We start from the raw sequence: 23,301 nt of genomic DNA, 5'->3' as shown, positions 1-23,301 counted from the left end.
AGCTAGAATGCTTCAGGAAGATATAGCAGCAATATGGCACATCTCATTTAGCCCATAAATTACTCCAGTTAGACTTCCAAGATTCAGAGGCAGGTCACTAACATAAAGATGGAGATGACCCCAAAGGGCTTCACTATATAGGGGGAAAAAAAGCCAACCCCAAAACCTCTCATTACAAAGAAATTCTTTCCCCACTTTCTACATTAATAGATGATGGCAACACTTGAGTTGGAGAGCAGACTAGCAAGTGAGAGATGGAATAAAAATATAGCTGCAGACAGAAAAAATATTTGAAGCCTGTTGCAATTAATTAAGTCCCTGCCAACTTGGGGAACTTTGTCCCCCTCTCACGCTCCAGCCTTCTTGGCTATCACATTTGTTACCACCCACTTTGCAAAGCTGAAGTAATTTCTATGAATGTTCCACATCAGCAGCATTTATCAGAATGTCAAAGGCTTCTTTCCAAATTGAATACTGACAACAGCCTTTTGGTTTTTTTCTCATTCCTGACTACTGTTCCTCTCTCTCAAAGTCCAGCCAGTGCTCATTACACAGCTGCACCAGAATGAACCCAAGTTTGCCGAGATCAGTAGAAGAGGTTGAAAGGTAAGCTGGAAAAAGACAGAGCTATTGAAATTGGTACACTGGACAAACATATGAGACCATGAAAGCAAACCTGCAAAGGAATGGCAATCATCTCCGTAAATATAAGTGGACAGCAAAAATAGGTTCTCATACTTACCGAAGCGACAGAAAGGGAGGGACAAAATGGTGACATTTCAAAGTGGAACCATCTTTGAGCTATAATCTCACCATCAAAAATGCAGTGGTGATAAATTTAAAAGAGGGGTTCACTATGGGAAAGTCTTATAGCTAATTACTGAGTAACTAACAGAATCAAATATCTATCAACAAGGAGAGTCAGAGTTCATTTTGAATTATAGTCTATTCTAGAAAGGTGGAACTACAGGAAAGAGCTTGGTATTCTCTTCTTTGGTAAAACAAACAAACCCAACGGATGTTGAATATAAGAATGAAAGTAGCTGTAAAATGTGGAAAAAACCAACCCCAAACAACACAACTACTAGAGTACAAGAAAGCTGGTCAAACCTAAAAGAGACCCCAGGAGGTATAATGGAATTCAATACTGCTTCAAAAGAAAAATGCAAGGAGAAAGAAATGACCAATGTGATTTCAAAGTTCGAAGGTTAAAGCAGTCCTTTCTTGTAAAAGGAAAACGGGGAGGAAACCAATTAATAATATGGCTTCAGCCAAGTCTTGCAGGCGAGAGATAACGCCTGAGAAGAAGCATCGTGAAGTAATGCTATCCAAATGGGAATACAGAAGGCTTTTATAAAAATATCAGAGGAAAAAACTAGCACTAGGATGAGAAACCCATTAAGGAAGGGGATCTGACTTTAAATTAGTGGGAACTCAGAAAGAACTGAGGTAGTGGCTTTTTTTAAAAAATCCATCTTCAATGAGAAAAAATTAAAACTCTGGCAAAAGTTTGGCTTTAAAACCCCCTTGCTTTAGCAGTGATAATTTTTTAAAAAGATTTCTACGATTTCTCTTAAAATTTACAGAAAAATAGCAGATGGAACAGCTTCATAGAGAAACATCAACATGATACTAGCTTTCAGGAAATGCATGAATGATTCTGTATGTTCTTGTCCAACAAATTATTTTTGTCTCTGCCAAAAATAAGTCATTTAACAATACAAAAATGAAAATATACTGGGAAACCAAAAAAGCCTTGCGCTTGTTTAACTAGTGGAAAATTAAAGGAACCTGAGCATTAAAGTGAAATGGTGTATAAAGACTACAACGTGCTACACATCACACATTCAATTATTTATTTTTTATTAAAAACAGTTGCTGCCATACATTTTTATAGAGCCTCTGATATTAGCTTCATGAGATTTTACTTTGATTAGAATATGAAGCCGGCTGATTCTTAGGGCTTGCACAAAGTCCTGATGGCGCTGACACACAGACTTTATTACAAGCTGGCAGCTAAATACGTATCGGAGAACTTTGAAACTGCAGCACAAAGGAAAACAATCAGTACTTTTCTGCCACTATAGCATATTACTCTAAAGTACTATGCTGATAAATGTCTTTCCATTCCTGACACAATACAGAACTGATTTATCTAGATTTAATACAGTTTTCTTCTTTTATCTCATTTATCTGGCTAACGTTTTACACACTAAGCTACTGCAGGTTAAATTCCCTGGTCCATCCCAATTGCACCCAGAACACATCGATCCCTCCAGGCCACGTCTGGATTTCCACAATCTGGGGATGAATGGAAATTAATGAAATGCTTCTCATAATTGAGAGCATCTCAAAGGGTTCTTGAGTGACCATTTGGCTACGCATAGCAGCTGGCAAGAGCTGAAGCATGAAGCTCAGGGAGCCACACCACCTCTACTGAGCTCTTAGGTCACTCTGAGCTGCCAGCAGCGTTGCAGGGACACTTGGGGCTCTCTCTGCACCTGCCAACATCCTCTGCAATAAAAGGGTCGATCATATTCCTCTAAAAGAAGTCATAGCATCCATGCCAAAACCAGACACAGCAGTAATACTTGCATTTTTTTCAGTCAACAGCCTATAATATCATTTCAGAGTATCCCAGCTGAGTTGGATGAGGATGTTGCACGGTCTTATTTTGCTGGCATACTAACCAGAGCCAAAGGACAGCCACACAGGCGTGCACACTGTGCTTGTCATGGTACCTATACTCTTGACAACAGTGGTCTCCTCGGTATCCTTTCGATATATTTTACGCACAGTTTCAGCAGCCTCTTTAGAACTTCAGGTGTTAGGAGACTTATGATAATTCTCCTTTGGTACATAATTAGTAACACAGTTTGCGTTTTCTTCATGATGAAGTCCCTTCTCTGCTGTGTCTCTGGAAGCTTCCTGCTCCGGGTTCAGCCTGGCCAACAGGTCACTTTCTGACCGCCCTTTTAACATATACTCCTTTTGAAGAACTGCTTAGGAAAGTACTAAATCATTTTGAGTACTCTCTGGCCAACTGTAAAGAAAATTTAGAGTGTGCTAACACAATCCTTTTCAGGAAGTTTGTAATGGCAAATACAGTATTGCATGTAGGGTATGCACTGGAGACCCACGAGAAAGCAGGCATCATGGGGGGCCCAGTGTAGGAGCTGTTCTATCTTTTTCATTGGGGCCAAGTCTTAAAATGCATATAATAAATGTTAGGCTGATTAAATATATTACAGACCCACAATATTCTCATGAGACTGTTCCAGCAAAAATACATACACCTCTTCTAAAATCATAGTGATTCAACATACTGGTGTTTATTCTCCTATCAGGAATAGAAAAAGACAGGGAAGAAGAGTAAGATTCATGTCTAACTGAGTTTCCTTAAAGAGCGAAGGCTTTCTGTGACATGTACATTAATCCAGAAATCCTGAGGGAATTCTCCAGGGTCAAAAGAAAAGAGAAAGTAATTTGCTAAATCTACAACTTAAGCATCCAGCTCTTGAAGCTGATCACGTACCATTCCAGAAGACCTGACAACATGGTCAGCATAATGTCTACATTATGGCACACTTTTGCAAACAGTATTTTGGAAAAACATTCAAAGATAAAATAGAAGACAATTAACTGTGGAAGATTCAGTTGTTTTAAGATCACTCAGATGTATTTCTGTTTGCCTAAAAGATGAATAGTAAACGTGAAAATCTAACACTGTCCTCTGAAAATCTAGTTTTATTTACAGTTTTGTGACCTCCATAGTGCAAGCCATCCTGAAATTATCAGATTGCTTACAGTCCTCATTTTTTAAATCAAAAGGTCCTTATTTATTTTTCCTAAATGTTCTTATTTTTCCTTTTTAGGCCATATTTACTTCCTGATATCTGGGCTCAAGTTTTCACATACAAATCCTATAAAACCAGGTGTGAGATACTTAAGTTGGGTTCACTCTTCCTAGGATTTATGTTGGGTTTTTATCCCAACTTCTCCTTGAAAAATGTAACTGAGATACCAGGAACAAAACAAAACTGCTACTCAAACAAGACAAGGTGGTTTCCCAGAAACTCATAGCATGAACAGCAGAATTTCCTAAGAAATTAACTTGGAGTCTTGATTAGTCTCCTCCCCAATATATGAATTATTTCACATAAAAATGGCAACACTGTCCTTTGTTCTCTGCTGTATTATACAAATGACTCTTAGCATGGCACTGATAATTAATCCTCATTTTTAAGATACTGGTTTAAAACATCACAGCTGCCAGAAAGGGGAAAAAAGATGACTTCATATCCTGTGTGTATTTTCCCTGAGCATGGGACTGATGGGAGGCAGCTTTGGTTGTCCGTGTAGCATAGGGCTGCCACTAGATCGTTTTATATCATACTGAGTAAATTTTACGGGGACTCTTTTAAAGGTTTAAGTGAATATCTGGATATGTGTCATTATGATTTTTCCTCTAGGGGTAGCCACTATATGGGTGGTGGGGAGGGAACAGGGCAGTAGGTTGGAAAGCAGGAGACATCCTTCAAAGCCAGCTTCATAAGGAGTATTCCTTTTCTAGAAGGTTCATCCACAAAAAAACCTGAGCTCCCTTTAGTTAGAGTATATTTATAAGAAGCTGCAGCTGGTGTTCAATTCTTAATGCTACTTAGGATATATTATCAAGAGAGAAATTTCCTTCAAAACCTGTGACCTACTGAAAAATGAAGAATAAACTATTTTTTATCTTTTTCTTTAATTTTAAAAAGTTGAAGTGTTGACAGCAATTTGGCATCCTAATAATTACCTATGGCAAGGCCACAACTGTGAACCCAGAAATGCACTGCTGCCTTCTTGAAAGAGAAGGTCAAAGACCTTATTCCTTTGACAATTCAATAATTAGTGAAATGAACTCGGTATTTGGGTCTCACTGCTACTTTTATGGAGAAAGGACAACAGCTAATGTTTTCAGAGTGGGGTGTGGTGGAGAAGATGCTTGCAGCTTTAAGACAACAAATATCACATCATTCAGCTCCCCCTTGTATCAGAGCCACGGCTAGTGAAAGAAATGGAGCTCCTGCCAAGGAAATAGTTACGGCTCCCTGAGCAAGCGCTAGTCAAACCCATTACACACTGAGGACCACTACTGCACATAGCATTGCTGACCAGCTACCTTCAGTATTTATTGCCTTTGTGCTGAGTTGTACCAAATTGCTGCAGCAGGTCCAAGAATCTGACAAAATATTACCAATGTAACAATCCAAAATTAATAAACTATCTATCATAAATTTTCTGTGATGTATGCTGTTCTTACTCCCCACACTGGAAATCTGCAGAAATTGAGTCGGAGTTCTTGGGGGTCACTTACCACTACTCAGCAATTCAGTGGCACACTGGAATGACACTCATGCACACACCCTAGACTTAAAATTTTCCACATTGCCAATCCAATAGAATAATTAAGGGAAAAAAAAATAAGATTGGTAATTTTATGGAAAATAGCTGTTTAGGGAAAGCTATTGAAAATCTAGTTAGCTAATATTAGCTTTCATAATTTATCCGGAAGGCTCTAAATTATCGTTGTCAACATACTTTATTTTTAATACACAAAAAATTATTTTTCCTGCATGCTTTTCCATTGAGTTTATCCACTTTATATTCATCTATTTCTCAAGAGTATTGCTATATCATTAATTTAAATTATTAAAGAGAGAGAAAGAAAGATGTACAAAACAGGGCATCATAAATTTCTTTCTGTCCTGAACAAAGGCAAGATACTTGCAAAATAGAGCCAATTCAGTTATTTTTCTATGCATCAAAAGATTTGGGTCATATGTGGCACACTGAGGCAATTCTTTTCATGGAGGGGAGGGATTTTAACTCAAAGAGGAAAAGGAGTCAGTCTTGAACCTTAAAGAAACATGCTGAATTCTCTTTCAATAGCTTTGCTCTACAGAAGCTGGTTTTCCTAAAATGGAGCCTTTCTAATATCCCTTGGTAGGTAATTCCTTCCACTAAGGGACTACCCCTGGACGACAGTATGTCGTGCCATGCTGTGGCTGATGTAACTACATAGAGGTTTGTCACTTCACTGCCGTGCTCCACTAGAATTTCTTTTATTTAAAACGAAAAAAACCAGCAGCTTTTTTTTTTAATTATTATTTCTTCAAAACAGGCATGTTTCGTCTTAACATAAACCAAAAGCTAGCTGTCCAGCTATGTTCCTGGTACAGTGAACAGAAAGAGATAAGAGCCTCCAGATGGTGGTTCATGAGTCATGACAATTATACACCTTTATTGATCACTTGCCTCTCATAAAGCATTACATGTCCTCCAGTCACCCCAGACACACACCACTCAATAAATTTTGTCTACTTTGGTATTTGAATCTGGCAACAAATATCTTGTGGATAGGTCTAGGCTTGATTTTAAAAAATGAAGATAAGTACAGCCTACCTTTATTCCTCATGTCTTGTTCCTAAAGTTCACGGTCTTGCTAATAAAATTGTGTGTGCATTTCTAGTTTGAATCAACAAATTTTCAGATTTTAGGCAATGGCTATCAATATTAATCTGTTCATTAAAGAACAGTCAGAAGACATGTAACACATAACTTAATGTTATCTGTCTCTGTAGTCTCTTTTCCAGAAAGTGGTTCAAATCCTATCCATTTGAAATGTCTTAATTTCACTTTTAAGTCAGTATACTGAGTCTGATCAAAAATTGTAGGATATTATAATATAAAAGACTCTAGCTTATATCAATAAGATTTATTTCTAGATAAAACTCTTTGAGGAATGACAAACACCTGTTCTGTCAATTATTGTACTTCCCAGGGCAATGCAATTATTTCCAACGCTACACATGCTTTTAAACTGCAGTGAAGCAATTTTTGCTTTCGTGCGTTTAACTATACAGCAGTTAATAGGGTTAGCAGCCATTTTGCATTCTATTCTGCAGTATGAAACTGATCTAGAGCATAATGCATCCAAAAGGAAGGTAAGAGAAAGTTTAACACATTGGAAATTAAAGCTAATGCACACAGGTTACAGATTAAAAGCCTATTTGTTCAGGTAAATTGTAATTAAGCAAAGCTATTTTTTAAATTTCATTCAAATAATGTATTTTAGATTATTCAATCCACTAAGCAGGTTTGAGTTATAACTATACTGTATCCTTTTGTAAAAAACTTCTTCTGTAAAATGCATTGAGGGTTCTACTCTTTAAGTTTACACATCTGATCCTGCTTAAATTGTTATGACAATCTTTTGTTTACAAAGGAAATCTTTGAAGACTTAATATTTTACCAATTAGATACAGATGAGATTAGTGCTGTAACTTCAAAAGAAAACAAACTCCAAGCACATTGCTGCACCAAACATTTCCCTGTGCGGGGCTGAGGTTGTCACAAGGGGCTCCAGAGGGGCAGAAAGCCTCCACAACGGCGCTCGGAGAACAGATTGAAGAGGGAGGATCGTCTTTTCCTCTCTCCATCAAAAGAAGATTCAGAGGTGACATAGTTAAGATTTATAAGTAAAATGTTGATACAAGCAAACAGAGGGATTTTTTTCAAAGAGAAAGGTTAACACACGTTGTGCTCCACAACGAGCGTCCTGCAGTGAGGGGTATTCTCTGCACTGGCTGGCAGTTTTTCTGCCACGCTGTATCCTTCCCAGCTTTCCCTTCATGCTTTCTCCCTTTGAACACTGTCTTTAGCCAGCCTACAGGGTTGAAAGTCCATTTCTTTTTCCGGAAAATAAAAGGCTCCCATGTTTTTTAACCTGCACAGCTTTAGATACATCCTTCTTTTAATTTTATCTAATCCTAGATAACCCATGACCAGCTTTCGGCTGGATTCCAGCTATCTTTTTTAGCCACTAATGATGAAGTTACCTTGCAATGCAATTGCCAATCCAAAATGTATTGAACATCACCGCTTTCCTGCAGCCCCAGGATAGAGAGCAGTTCTGGTTTGCTCTAAGAGCAGCACATTGCAAGGCAAAGGGTCAAAACCTTGCCATTTTCCTCTTTTGCACCGTAAGCAGCCCTACAGCTCAAGCAGCATATGTGCGCTTGCACCATTAAGACGCTAAGCTTAATTTAAATTTATCCTTCCTTTCACCTACCTGTTTTGTCCACCTGCCAACTAGGAGGAAGAGCGGGTGTACGAAACAACAGCAAGCAGCTGTCAGAGCAGATCATTTTACCCCTTTCTCATTACCTCTCGCAGGTAGAAAAAAGTGCACCATGATGTGGCTCTCCATTTTTTTCCTGTTTCTCATCATTTTAGAGGTCTACTGAAGCTGCCAAATCAAAACGTTCTTGAAAGTGAACCTATACCTAATAAATCCAGGGCAAAGGATTTTTATAATGTTACAAATGAATTACTTTCTATGAAAGTGTTAATCGGAACATTCTTATGATCCATATGTTTTGTTTGCCAAGCATGCATGAATATGCGTACCAAGAAATACCTCAATCTGGTAAGTAGCTCTTATAAAACCAGTTCTTTAATAAATTACTTAAGTAAGAAACAAGACTATTTTACTCCACAAGGAAGTAGGTCTCTCTGAGGCAATTTAGAACAAAAAACAACTGAGTGATCACAAGCTGCTGCATCTCCAATACTAAATTATCAAAAGTCACAATTTTTATATTCAGTTTCATGAAGCATCTGTCTAAAATATGCCATGTTTGTTAATGTTAGAACTGTCACCTATTGAACAATTTCACCTATTTTATTGCAAATTTCAATATGATTTTTTTTCTAATAGCCATGCAGGAAAATAAAATTACAACATTTTTTCCTCCAGCCATCAAACAAATCAAGACATTTTAAATAACATCATATGTTTCTTGACTTCAGGACTCAAATATGTATCACACAGGAGATTCAAGTTCTTTAATTTTGTATTCGAGCCTGGGGTATTTTGGGTAATGATTTAAATCTTGCTACCCATGTTTTGTTGTAACACAAAGGAGGCAGTACATTACTCTTTGCTGATAACAATGAGGTACAGTAGCGGACCAAAATGATGCTGCTGCTGAAATTGTAAACTGTGTCTTAGGTAGTTGTTATTAAATACATTGGTACTCTCTTCAGAAGTAGATTACAATCAAAATAAACCAGCTGCATTTTTCCTGAAGGGAAGTATTAGCAATCTGTTAACATATGTTGAAGTCCAGCCTCACTTCAAATAATTTTAGAGTGTCTAAACCAAACTTCGAGATAAGCAGAAATAAAGAATGAAAATAGACTGCATGACATTAATACTTAGCTCCACACCATCCACTTTGAAAAAGCAGATTTGTGAGAACATTAAATGCATCAGCTGTAAACAGCCAGCCTTCAGTTTAATGACCCTACAGCAAACTATACGCTCAGCTCATTTAGCATCACATAAGAATGTAATTCGCTTCCATTCCCTGCAAAAGTTTAAAAACTTATTTCCATGAATTCCTTTTTCATATAAACTGAAATTAGTTGATATTGTCCCTTTTTCTATCACTTGACAAAAAATGAAAAAGAGAAGACTTCATTTGTCATTCACTTCACATAATCACTTGCAGCTCGGTCTTGTTTTAAAGTAAACATCTGCCATGCACTGCTCTTGCCTTTTCTGAATGTCATTTCCTTATGTAAGCTGGGTGCAAAGAAATGTGTCTGCAGACATGATGCTGCAGGACCACGACAGTTTAACATACTAATGACAGCATGCTAACAATGCACTTTGTTTATGTCACTGATATTAATAAAGTATCTGAACCTAAGAACTCACACAGCTGTTAAATGTTTCCATGTTTTGGTTTGTGGTTCTATGGGCAATTTCTATAGATATTTAAAGCAACTAAAGAAAGAGACAACCTCACAAAATTAGATCAAAGTCCAGTTGCTCTGCTTATTGTCCAAATCCTGACTTTAGAAATCACGACCAGAAAAAAAAGTCATACTCAATTCAAATACCATTCTTTCTAAATTAATAATGCTGTACAAAATCATATTACTGAAAATTTTATTTTTCATTATGCCTTTGAAAATGAAGTATTTATCCTCAAAGGATCCTGAATACTTAACAACGTAATGAGCAAAAAAAACCAGGAGTGCTCCTTTTGATACAATTATTCTGCTCTTCATGCATGGATACACACATATTTATGCTTTAGGTACTTAAATATAGCATCCTTAGTTTGCAGAAAATATAAAAACTGAGATACACATTGAAATAGATACTTCTAACTCGTAACTTTCTCGATAGCCTAACAGATGCCAAAATAAGGAAAGATTTACACCAGAGATTATGAAAATGCAGGATCATGTGAGAATAATAAAAGTAAATGGTGGGAAATGTTAACAGCAACAGCTGTGAAAAGAAATTATGGAAGATTAAAAGTATAGAAGAGAGCAACAATAGCAAAAAACAGTTTAAAATTTAAATTGCTTCACAAGAGAGCTTTTTTAATTATGGTTTCTGGAAATATTTGAGTAATAACTGCAAAAACAGTGAGGTAGAGATATTTATAATTATTTCAGTATCCTAAGAACCTACTAATACTGTAAAATCACAGACAGGAAAATTATAGCAGATCACATGATTGGATGAACCATGCTGACTTTAAGGTCTGTAATGACTGTTTTAGGTTGTGCACAGAATAGCAATCACAGGCATACTTAGCGGCGAAGGCAGATGCACAGGTATAGGAAGTCTCCCTACACAGCACACTTCATTTGTAGCAAAACTCATTTTTGCCCAAGAAAGTCTTAGACAGCAAGAAGAAGGTATGTCTATTTTATGTTTTGTTATTTCATATCTGGGGGATGAATGTTTGTATTCTTGCCGTAGACACTGGTACCCAGAGTTGGACACAGCTGAAATCTTGGGAGACAGAGGAAAGGGTAGAGGGCTGAACGCATGCACACAGTGAATATCACTGATACTGTGCTATACACAGTTCCTTTATCCATATAAATCCCGCTCTGCTACCAGAAGCAGCAAAGTGAACAGGTAAAAGTTGCAACATGGCAGAACAGCGATCACATCAACACCAAAGTGCAGGGACACATGGCAGAAAGCACAGTATTAGTGCAGTGCTGACGTACCCATTACGCAGAAGCATCTGGATAGAGAAACATTACATAAAGTATGCCTGTCCACTGAACAATATCCCAAAGGATTAAATTCCAAATGACATCAGCAATTTCAACGTGCTGCCATCACTTCACTGCATGAGAACAGGCATTGTATTCTATTAGGATTTTAAGTTACTGTTCATGATGTCTCTCAGCCTTTTCTGATACTACCAGTCCTATGAAACAGGGCTCCCAGTTCGATACTCCTTTGAACTCTGGAAAAGTTCCTTTTCCAGAAGTACGATATTCCAACTCAAGGCTCATCTACTCAGACAAACACCAGAAGAAGACTTACAGTCATTCATGCAGGAAGTTAGTTAATAAACTACAGGCAAAATCTGGAATTATTTTATTATAATTATAATTAATAATGTATTATGGTGATTATGGCTTGGCTGAGAACAAACAGGCCAGCCTGAGCTAGTCTGAGATAACTGCCAAATCTTCTGCACATGTGACAGATGGTGGAAGCATTTTAAAGACTCCCTGTGCACAAGAACTCTGTGTAACGGGGGCTCAGATTCAATGCAACAGCAAAGTAGCTGAAGCGGGTCATGATAAAAGCACACTAAGCAGCATAAGCTACCTTTAAAGCTTTGGGTTTCATCTGAAGAAAAGGTTAAAACCAAAAAAAGAATAGTGCATCAAGGGATGTGAGCGGTTGCACAACTTATGTTGACTGATGAAAGTGAAGGAAATGGTGGCTTTTGATACAGTGCAGTAAATTCAGCAGGTATAGGGGATGGAAGGACAATGGTTGAACTCACTGGAGCTATATCCCCTTCTAAAAGAGCTTGTTTAAACTTTCCTAACAGTTTTTATGGACAACACAGGGTGATTTGGAAACGTTGCAACTTACTTTTCAATAAACCTTATTCTTCCCAAGAACATAATTCATTTTATGTGCTTACGTCTAATCTCTTTTGGCTCATCTTACTTTGAAAAGGGTTTTGAACTCCAAGAATGTTCCTCAAATACTCCCTCTAAGAGTCCCAGAAGGCAAATGCTAGAGTGTAGAGGAGGAAGACAGAACAATAAATGGAAAGGAATACCATACAACTGAGAACTCTCCCAGCCACGTCCCAAGTTACACCCGCTGCAGAGAATCCATCTTCCTCTCTAATTAATTTCTTATGGTATCTGAAGCAAGGTAAATTGCAAGGAATAGGCATTTATAGACCAAAAAAAAGAGTCCAAATTAGAAAAAAAAATCAAAAGAAGAATGATACAACTGTTGACATCTGATGCTGCCACTGTCCCTTCAGCCTTTCATTGAATCATCACAATTCTTTCTCTAGAACAAGCAAATATGCTGTGTTCCTTTCTACACCAATGTGCTTTCCAGAGCAGTATGCAATCAATACTTAAGCCTTGGTTTATGTTGCATTCATGAATTTAACTTTTTATGAAGTTGTTCAAAGAACGATTTAATATTATTTGCATGAGCTCTCTCAGGCTAGGTTTCCACATGGAGATCCTTCAACCCTTTGCTTTTTGGCAAGAAGTGGAGATGCAGGTGCTATCTAAAACCAGTTTAGAGTGGAATCAAACTGGGGACCTGACTGTCTTTTTACACCAGTTCCATGCCCGTAATTTCAATGAATTATTCCTAATTTATTCATGAAATCAGTCTGAAATTATACATTTCCCAGAAATGGCATTACCCTTAGAGATACCATCAGCCCACCTATGTGAAGAATAATGTACTTCCAGCTCACAAAAAGAAAAGGTTTTAAAATATAAGCAGAAGCTGTAATTTAGGTTGTCAGAGAAAACCCAAGTTCAGTTTTCATGAAGAACATGGGATTGCTGTCAGCAAAAGTTGCTGGCTCTAGCGATGGACAGAATACTGAAACTTCTCTCCTGGCTGCTAATGTAAATCAGATATTTGCAGCATACCATTTATTTTCTGCCTGCACAGAGATGCCAGCAGAGTCCTTTACAACAGAAAGGCCAGGGCAAATCATGCCAATTATGAATAAGGCTTATACTAATGATACCATAGAGAAAATGCGTATGTCCTTCACATATCTACAGGGATGATAGAGAGGAGAATAATCCTCTTTCATGGAAGTTCATCATACCACTGGCAAGGCATACCTTGAAGCCTTGACACAAACCCTATTATTTTTTGTTCAGAGTAGAAAAATTGCGAGCTAAAATGCTATGTGAGATAAGATGAAATCTCAGGTACCCACGCTGTTGTGAAGGACCAAAACCTATCCTGCCAAACAAAGCGAGAGTCTCAGCAATCTCTGTACTGCTTTTTCTACCTGATTTCATATCATAAATGTGACACACATTGTTGAAGATCAGCATAAACAGTTTTTTGTGTGTGAATTTGACCTTATACAGGTCTTTTGTAACTAATTTTGGCAAGCATGTGTTTTGTTATCATCAGAACTCATAAAATATTTATTTTTTTCCACTTCCTAAACATCTTTTTGCTGCTTCAAAGAATAGCATACACTTATACACAAAAAAAAAATCTATGTCAAGAAAGCATGATTAAGGTTGTAAAAATGCCAGCATTGGCTGAATGTCCATAATCTGAATCCCTCATACCTGTGCATTATGATAAAGTTTTTAATTGCATGATAGCATATATTATGTTCCATGACACCCCGTTTAGAGGGTCCAGATGAGCACAGGAGTCCAGCTTTCATTCTTTGTGTAAGGGAAAGCAGTCACTAGACGGTAAATCCTACTTCACATCTGTAGGGTTTAAGCTCAAAAATTATTTTGGGGCTTGCTCATGCAGCTTGCTAATGTCAAGAGCAGTTGCAAATGCACAGTGAAGATGGAATATATTGAGATTTTAGTTGTTGAGATCAAATAAATCCTTCCTGGATACACATGAATTTCATTTTTTTAAAAGCTTTGTATCTTGCATAAAATTGGTCAACTTTTCACTCAAGACCCAAAATAATCTCCTGACAAATTTGAAGTCCCTGCTCCACAACCTGGCAAGCGATAGACTCAGAGATGAAAGACTCGGAAACAGCAGAGTAGTTTTTAGCACAACATTTTTAGTCAGTCTGACAAAGTAGTATAAACAAATCAAAACAGATTTATGTACTGGGAAATGCTGGACAATCTCATTAATTGAGAACTGATGATAGCCTCCCTGTGGTTTCACATGCAAAACGTGTATGTACCTGCACACTATATAGAACAAATTAACACATACATTACTAAATAACACTTCAAAGCAAAACAAACACAAAGTGTTTGAGTGGCACCTAGAGTTTGAGGAATACTAAGAAAAATTTAAAAATCCCTTAATTTGGACCTCTTTTTTTTTTCAGGGAAAATGTGCGTGGTTTGAAACCCGGGTGTGAATATTGCATGGTGGGAAGAGCTCTAATAGCTTCACTCCCAGGTGAAAAAAAGATATAGAGACATACAAAACTGTGGGCGCTAGCGAGATTCTCTGTCTTTAATTACATGACTCCCCGCCTCTAAATTTTCCACCCTCTCTCCCACTTTGAGCTTAAAGTTCTTGTTCTCACATACAGAGCTCCACAAAAGTCCCTCCTGCCCACATCTCATTTCTCATTTTCTCCTTCTGTTACTGCCTGAGTTCTATCCAAATTATTTTCTTAAACGCCTACTGTACACTTTCACTGGTCTTTGCATCATGTCAGCGCTTGCATTCCAAAGAACTGAGCCGTGTTCATTTGAATTGCTATCTAAAATAGGCTTTTTCTGCAAGGTCAACAAATGCTAATGTCAGAGAAAGCAACCTTATTTTTTAAGTAACTGGTTCTCTAGATGAAAATTATCTTCTTTAGCCTGATACATTGCATGCCCTGTTTGTCTAATGCAGACTATCCCTGACTTGTGTCACAGGCATATTTTCGCCAGAAAACCATGAAAAGTAAAAATTATATCATACCTAGGTTAATATCCTAGAACTTCAACTAATTTGCTGGGTTTGTAAAACCAGAGCCACTCTGTGAACCGTTTCTCCCTTCCTGATTAAATAATTTTTTTTTCCTTAAAGAAAACTTGATTTTAAAAAGATGGGACTGAAATCAACCCCCTAAAACTGAAGACTGCCAAATTTCACAGCTGCTCCTTATCTCTATGATGGTCGGACCAAAACCTCAGAGCTGACAGCTCTAAGTTCTGCAAAAGTTGGGTTATGAATTTTTATTTCTCAGACATGGATACAAGCCACCAATATGAATCTACTTTAAGCTCAAGGAAAAGAAACAGAAAACACTTGCCTAATCTGCAGAAGTACTAGTGGGAGCGTGTTTTTATGCTCACACCCATATATACACGTGTAAGGGCAGGATAGTGTTGTGTCTTTTTTCACACTGCATTGACAAGGAGATATAACCCCACTTCTCGCTTCCCACTGCTCACGGGTACTGCCTTCTTCTGACACTTGCAGAGGGCAAAACGGATGGAGAAGACCAGGGTTCTGGTTCCAGCCAACTCCAAATGCATGTTCTGACCCACATCATCAAGCACACGGAAGCTCTCTGCTGCCTAGAGACCATGTGTATTCTCCCTATGCCCATCAATTGACAAGGCAACCTGTAAAAATCATGTCCCATTTCAGAGATTCAAGTTTGCAAGTAAGGTCTGGGCTTCTTAATATTTTCTCTTACATCTTCAACAATAAATTCTTCCTAAGTCCCCTTCCCATGTGAGAAATTTGCTTTTTCCCCACTCATGGTATTTGGCGCATTGGTGTGCTCAGAAACCTAACAGTCTCAGAAACTTGCCTTCTCTTGCTACTCTTTACGAACAGAATGGTGATATATTAGCAGGTATGAAGGATGAAAAATATCTGTAAAGCTCAGAGAGCTTTTTACTTAGCAAAGCACTGTTACCTGTCTGCATCCACAGTCACGTCATGAACTCCTCTTTGAATGACGTCTCGAGAGGCAGCTAGGTCTGGTATTCGGTTCAGACTTCTTGTATATAGGTTGAGTCCTCCATCTGTCATGTACCTGAAAATAAATGTGTGGTCAATCAGTGCGAAATGCAGCCATCTGGCAAAGATGTTTCACTCTAAAGTTAATGGACTGTGGAATTCAAATGTTTAAGGTACAGGCTGTCCTATTAGATGGTAGACTTATACTAAATATTCTCACTTTGTGTGCCCAGCGCAGGGAGACCAGATATATGCCTATTTTCTAGGATCATTTGTCTTTTTCTGTGATGGCTTACAGGCCAACCTGTTTTATTAAAATATATTGAGATTGAAGCCCTGAAGTATCTTCAAAGATCTTAAGTACATTTTAAGTACTGCAGTTTTGTCAAATAATAGCACAAGATGCAAGAAGCATAACTCCAGTTAAAAAAGAAAAAAAAGGAAAAAAAATCTGTAGCATCTATCTAAATGGGAACAGAAATTGAGAACCCAAATCCGTAGTCCCTGCTGGGATGCAATCGTTCCGATATGAAAGAGATATCCCACTGAAGCCCTTACAATGACATTTAAGAATCTGTTTCTATCTGTGTTCCTTTAGCTTAATTCCTACTACTTCACATTATAATGAATGACTAATGAATCAAACGGTGAGTATAGTGCTGCTTACTCACTAGAGAACCATTAAAAGTTTCTGAATTTCAAGCAGCAGCAATAATTTCTGGAATGCCTACCTACAGTTTAATATCTCTACGAGAGGTCTTGGTGCTTGTAACTGAGCACAAGCCTGTGCTGCTCTCAAGATCTGTCCGTTATTTTCCCAAAGAACCTTTCATTAAACTGGCTTCTCTCTTAGGCTCTTGTTTTTTACATTTCCCTCTTGTAGTTTTCGGTAACTTTAGCGTAGCAACCTAGTACGGAGTTTGCACAAATTTATTTGTGAAGGACCATGCACATGTATGGCACTTAACACAGAAGTATACATCCACAGAAAAAACATTTGGTATACCTCAGTGAACCTGCTCAAAGTAAATTTACAGGCTTACTGAAATAAGTGTAGTCCCAATGCTAGGGTGATGGCTAAAACGATCTAGTGGAGTTCACTCCCAATTCAAATAATCTTTAACACAAGTTCTCCTTGAGCCATGAAATGCTGCCACTCAAACCCATCTTTCAGCCGAAGCCTGTGTCCAAGTACAGAAACATGTAATAACTCTACACAGACTCCCAGGCACAAGCCAAGGCACATACACAGCGCCGGTGCTCCAGATGTTCTGTTGGCCCTCTCCCTGCAGTTCCTTCTGGGAGCTGATTTAATTGAAATCAACTGCCCCAGAGACCGCGGGGCTCATACAGCAGCCTGGGAGCACCAGCCTCCACCCGCACGGCGCGGGGTGGGCGAGCTGTGCAGATCGTGAGAGCAAAGCTGCGGTAGGGTGGCCCCCTGCCACAGCTACAGTTTGAGACTGCACCGTGTCCTGGATGGCAATCTGAGTGAAGGCAACCTCAAGTGCATGAAAACACAGAGCGCTGGTGTGCTTATTTTTAACTAAACTCTGAGGCATTTTACGCGCTGGTAAGACTTGGCCTGCGGTTCAGCAAGGGATTTCTGAAACCCTGGTATCTGGAGTCTGCAGAAGGTAACTTCACGTTTGTTTTCAAAGGTAAATTAACAGTCACACTTACTCTAGATTTATCCTTTTATTAAAGACAAAATTTAGACTTTTTGACAGATTATTTAGCTAGGGTTGAATTATGCAGTAGGTTCCAAGGCTCTGGAATTGCATATTACATTTAGCTGTGGTTTGAACGCAATCCAGTCTATACGGATTTTTTCCTGTATAAGTAAGGCCTGAATGGAGAGACTTACCAAGTGCAACAGGCCTTCCTCGCGCTAATTTCTAATTACTGCAGCATTCCTGTCCCCAAGTGTTTAAAGTAATTAAACTGAAAATGGAAGAGGCATAAAGGAGATAAGACTTTACATGCCTCAGTGAATCCTGAAATTTCAGAGCTTATTAACTTGTTTTTAACATTTACTGCACCTAAAAATGTTAACTGAGCACATTGCAACTTACTGTCTATTGAGTCATCCTTATTACAGATGCAAAGAAAAGTCACACAAGATGACTATATTCATTCTCTAATGTGATAAGCTAATTAATACAACTCATCAGGCACTGCAAAGGGTTCCCCTATCTTTTTTTTTTTTTAAATAAACCCATGCATCCATCAAAGGCAGCATTTATATTTCCTTTATGATAAAAGGTCTTCAGACATGAAAGTATTACATTTTCCATATGTCTTTTCTCTGTTCTAGCACACATGTATATGGCATCCTACTTGACAGCCACTAATGCTAAGCTGTGGACAACCTTGTCAGCAGTGCTCCATTCACAGATCACTGAGACAGGGCACCAGGGAGATCCAGGAATATGCTTTCTTTATAGTTATGCGTTTTCTAGAGATCTATCTTTGGATGGTGCTTGAGGTGAGACACTACTCTAGAAAGAGCTTTGATCACAGACTTACATTTGCCCTTAGGAACATATCATATCCAATTTCATCAGCCACCATTCTCTACTCATAGCTATACTTCAAACTAAAAGATTAGATTGACAGCAAGAGTCCTAAATTTATACAGAGCAAAGTAGTGTGGTGTGACATGGCCATGTACTCTATGGGACTTCTATTCAAACCAATGTTACCTCAGCCACCAAGCAGCCTTCAGATGCCAACAACAGCACTGAACAGTAATTTAAGTATGAGTAAAAGAGTAACATGGCCTTTTTTTTTTTTAAAATGATGCTTTAGGAGTTCTAACATACATAGGAGTGAAATGACTTATGTTCCAACATTGATGTAAGAATTGTTAAATAGTAATTTGAAACACAGAGAATGCAGTATCCCAAAGTCAATCAATTGGTTAAGCAAACAAAAATAAAAATAACTGTCATTCTTCTTCCTGAGTATGTAGGAGAGTGACTGATCTATTCTTTTATGATAAGATATTCCTACAGCTCAGTGATATGAACAGTTGAAAAATTGCAATAAAGGCCTATCACACAGACTATACTAGACAACATCTGAAGTGGAAACAGAGAAAGTCAGTGCTGTCAGCAACTGCTTTTCATCAGCTGCATCCAATACCGTATCTTCCATCTCAAATAAAACATAAAAATACCGAAAGAAGACCCATCCCAGAGCAAGCAGTGCAAAATGATGGTTTACCAGATAACTAAGAAATTCCAGTAAGTAATAAAAAGTACCTGTGCTCTTATCAAAGTTAATGGCAAAGTCATGTTGATGTTAAAGGAGAAGAACTGAATTTGAAGGCAGGTGAGAACATCACTGGCAACTTAGGGGCTTTTTTTTGTTTTGGTTTGGTTTTTATATGTATATTTTAATGTAGCAACCATAATGCAACTTCCACTTGTGTGTCAGAATTTGTTAGAAAAATCCTATTAAACCTGCCAATCATGCATTAGATCAAAAGGGGAAAAAGTGCTACTTACCCGCTATTGATGTCATCAGTTCTGAGGCTTTTCCCAAGAATGTCCCCATCGCTCATGTAGCCACCAACATCAACTTCAGAGGACATGTCCAAATCACCACTTCCCTTCTCACTCATGTCTATCTGTGAGATATTTCCAAGGCGAGAAACAGCTGCTCGGCGAAGCGGGGTGGTGTACATGAATCGAGAAGGGTCTGTGTGTATGAAGCGACTCGCGCTGCTGCGAGGATAACCAGCGCCCAAGGATGGGGCATCTCCTGCCTGCAGCCGAGGACTGGCCTGCCCTAGCCTCCAAGTCACTGGAGTGGACCGGCTTGTCAAGCTTGGTATGCTTCTCCCATTCACCTCAGTTGTCACAGTGCTGTCAAAAGTTGTCTCCAATGTGCTACCAAACAAAATGGAGAAGTCAGTGAACTGTGTTTTCTCTGTTCCTGAGAAACAAGGAAAAGCAAAGGCTGGAAGAATATATTTTTTTTTAAAAAAGTTCTGTGTGTGTGTGTGTGTGTTTCTCCATGTGCACTCATGTGTTTGTGCAAACAATAACCTCTACTTATAAAATAATCTAAAATAAATTTTGTAGGCTTCTAAGTAGATATATATGAAACAATAACCATCTTTGTGAATGATTGTATAAGACACTTTGACAGTAAAGTATAATAAAGTCACATTTAAGTTATTGAGGCAGCCTAGCAAATAGTATGGTTAGTGTCACAGTTAATTTTCCCTTGCAAGTCTCTAATTCATTAAGCAATCAGTAATACTCTCCTACGGTCCAAATTTTTAGCAGTCTACAGCAAACCAGCATACCTGTGGCTTATCTGGGTCCCTCTAAGGCTGGACATAGTTTCTTCCAAATTCTGTCTCAGGTCTGCTATATTCTTTACAGTTCTCATTCTTCTTGTTTCAGGGTCTTCCCCTGGAAGAAAACAGCAAAACCAGCATAAATTTTAGCGCACATGAGTGTGTAAGGTTGAATAAAGTGCACACATGTATACACAGCTGAGAATACACACATATGATTGTAAATAGGTCTGTCCCTTTAATCTTTTAAAAAATAAACCCTCATCCTTTCAGTAATAAAACACACATACGCTTATAAATAACATGTGGTATGTAAAAAAACCACTGAAAAGAGTCCTGGTGAAGTATCCCTGTTAGGGCCCAAATCTATTAATGAAACTCAGATTTACAGTGTTGGGATTTTTATCCTCTGTAATCAAGGCACAACGCAGCCCCAGACCACTTGATACATTACACAGCCCCTTTTTCCTCCTTGACATTTTACATGACTTGGTAGGAAATAAAGCCACAGTAAATCTGTGTCTGGAAAGAATTGGGATGAGTGTTACAACTCTTCAGTATGCACTTAACATCCAGGCTATTTCAAAGTACTCTTTAAGTCAGGCACTTAATAAAGCATCTTTCCTGAACTGTAATGGTTTCCTGAAGGGGGAGATTATTCTTCATACGGGATAAAAAAAAAATATTCTTCTTGGGATAAAAATCTGAACACTCTAAGCACATGCATCACTTATACAATTACAGATTTTAACAGCCTCCAGGGATCCATTGTGAAAAGCTAGTCTGGTATCTTGAATAGTGAAGCCCGCAGAACTTATCTGGAACATCCTGAATAATGTTTACTTCACGTGATTAAAAAAAAAAAAACAGAAGGAAAAAAGAGTTATATAGTATGTGTTACAAAAGGAAAACATCATAAGCCTCAAAGCAACAACCAAAAGTCATATATGAAGAAATAAAAATGCATGTTTTCTAGGATATTCATATATCCAGGAATTTTAGTCCGTTTTTCTTTTGGAGAATAAGAGAATTTCAAAAGAAAATCTATGACAAAAATCACTGATTTGTTCAAGGCTAGCATTCTGCTTCTGGCTGTGTCCTATACCTGTTGCTTGAAAGAAGGTTGGCAAGAAGCATCATTACTATAGTTATGTGTACAATGCTGAATGTGAAGTGTGCAAATAATTTCTTTTTGATTGTATCAATGATAAATTTCATGTCATACCTCACCTTGTTAAGTTCATTTTACTCCTCATTCTGGAAATGTTATCATCAAGAGTGATATTGTGCAACCACTGAAATTATGTCTAATATTTAACTCTAGATTTAACCATTCTCATCCAGAACAAGCTTTTAATCTAATTTTGGAATGCTCATGACATCGAGAGACTGATTCATCTTTGAATACATCTAACAGGAGATAGTCTGGTGAATTTAAAGTCAACATCATACAAAAATCAAGATCAGAAATGCAAGCAGAGGCAAAATACCATATAGCACTATGATATTTCACATTTGTAAAATGTAAAATACACATGCAGATACACATCTTCAAGTTGCTGTATTTCTCATTCTGTTGCCACCTTTCCTCCTCCCAGGTTTGTGTGTGAGTTTATACAAGATATAAATTCAGCAATGGTGATGTCTCTGAGGAAAAGCATGGTGTGCCATCTAAGTGAAAAAAATAGGTAGGAGAGACTTGGGAAGGAGGGAAAAGGAAAAAAAAATCCTTTAGAGAGTAGATAAAATGGGAAAAAGGAAGGAGGAGATCTTAATGTAGAGCTTGCAAGAAAAGTTGCATAGGACAGAGAACTGGGAAATACACAACATGGGGCCAGAAGCAATGAAAATTTTATATTTAACAAAGCATTCTGGAAAAGTAAAGCAAAAAAAAAATAAATCCTACAGGAAAAAAATTCTGGTAAGGTAAAAAGATCTCAACACAACATCTGTTTGAAGGCATGGGAAAAAGGTTGACTTCCAACAGAACTACAAGTATGGGTTTAACATTGGTTTACAAAAAGCATTGGGTTAACATATACAGTGAGATTTATTTCAAATCCGTAGAATTTAAAATCTGGAGAATTTGCAGAAGCAAACTATATTTGAACAGTGGTTCACTTAAGCTCCTTAATTTTGAGTTTTGACTAAAGGATGAAGCCTTTGACCTTACCGACAAACTGAATTGCTACTGTACCCTCTTCTTCAGTCCAGGTCCTATCGCCCAAACAGTCTGCAGGCAGTTAAGAAAATCCCAACTCCTGACATTAAATGGAAATAAATTATTTCATATACATTCCGTATACCCTTTATTTCTTCCCGATAGGTAAATGATGCATGGTACTAGCCAATGTACCCTCCAGTTGTGGCTCAATGTCAAGCTAACTTTGACAGCAATGCCAGTTTGAGGTTTTCCCATCTACTCTGCCCCAGCTATGTCTTCTGTCCTCTTTGCTGCAGCCAAACACGCCTTCAGGAACTGCTGTTTGCTTGTTTGTTTTATCGCTTCAAATAAATTCTTCAGTGGTTTAATGATCCAACAGTGCATAAACCTCTGGGTTGGCACCATGGAACTGACAGTGGGGTCAACACCTGGGCAGGGTGGAGACAAGAAGTGCGGATAGGGGCCCAGCACTGCTGCCAAACTCTCCATCTTCTCAAGCCACACCCCGAGGGCATGTCCATTCACAAAATTTTGCTTCCTAAAATAAACTACCTGTGTGCATTTTTGTATGTAATACCTTGCAGGAGGCAACTGTTCACACTCAGATTGAAATTACCACAACTACTCCTGTGTTTCAAGCTAGACGTGTTCAATCAAGCACCTTGCTGATCAGTGTATCCATGGATCCCATGTACTGTTTGCAGAGTTTTCTGCACCATCCTGGAGATTACCGTGAAGCCAAAGTGGTCATGCCAAGGCAAAGCTGGAGACCATTAAGTCCTGTTAGACTGAACTTGCTGTTGAAAGCCCGGACAG

General features: G+C 38.2%; 1 protein-coding gene across 14 annotated transcripts in view; it reads right to left on the bottom strand.

The window, feature by feature from the left end:
* Positions 1 to 23,301, bottom strand: part of NAV3 (neuron navigator 3) — a 564,703-nt gene that overhangs the window by 91,644 nt on the left and 449,758 nt on the right. For all 14 annotated transcript variants that reach the window (XM_075495976.1, XM_075495912.1, XM_075495921.1 and 11 more), the window contains 3 exons: positions 20,328 to 20,436; positions 19,522 to 19,905; positions 15,966 to 16,085 (listed from right to left, as the gene is read on the bottom strand). In XM_075495976.1, coding sequence (XP_075352091.1) covers positions 15,966 to 16,085; positions 19,522 to 19,905; positions 20,328 to 20,436 — 613 coding nt within the window. The remainder of the gene's footprint in view (positions 1 to 15,965; positions 16,086 to 19,521; positions 19,906 to 20,327; positions 20,437 to 23,301) is intronic.

This window comes from Mycteria americana, chromosome 1 (genome assembly GCF_035582795.1).
Source record: "Mycteria americana isolate JAX WOST 10 ecotype Jacksonville Zoo and Gardens chromosome 1, USCA_MyAme_1.0, whole genome shotgun sequence".
Classification (NCBI taxonomy): domain Eukaryota; kingdom Metazoa; phylum Chordata; class Aves; order Ciconiiformes; family Ciconiidae; genus Mycteria; species Mycteria americana.
The sequence above is the reverse complement of the archived record's forward strand: the minus strand, read 5'-3'. Positions and strand labels throughout refer to the sequence as shown.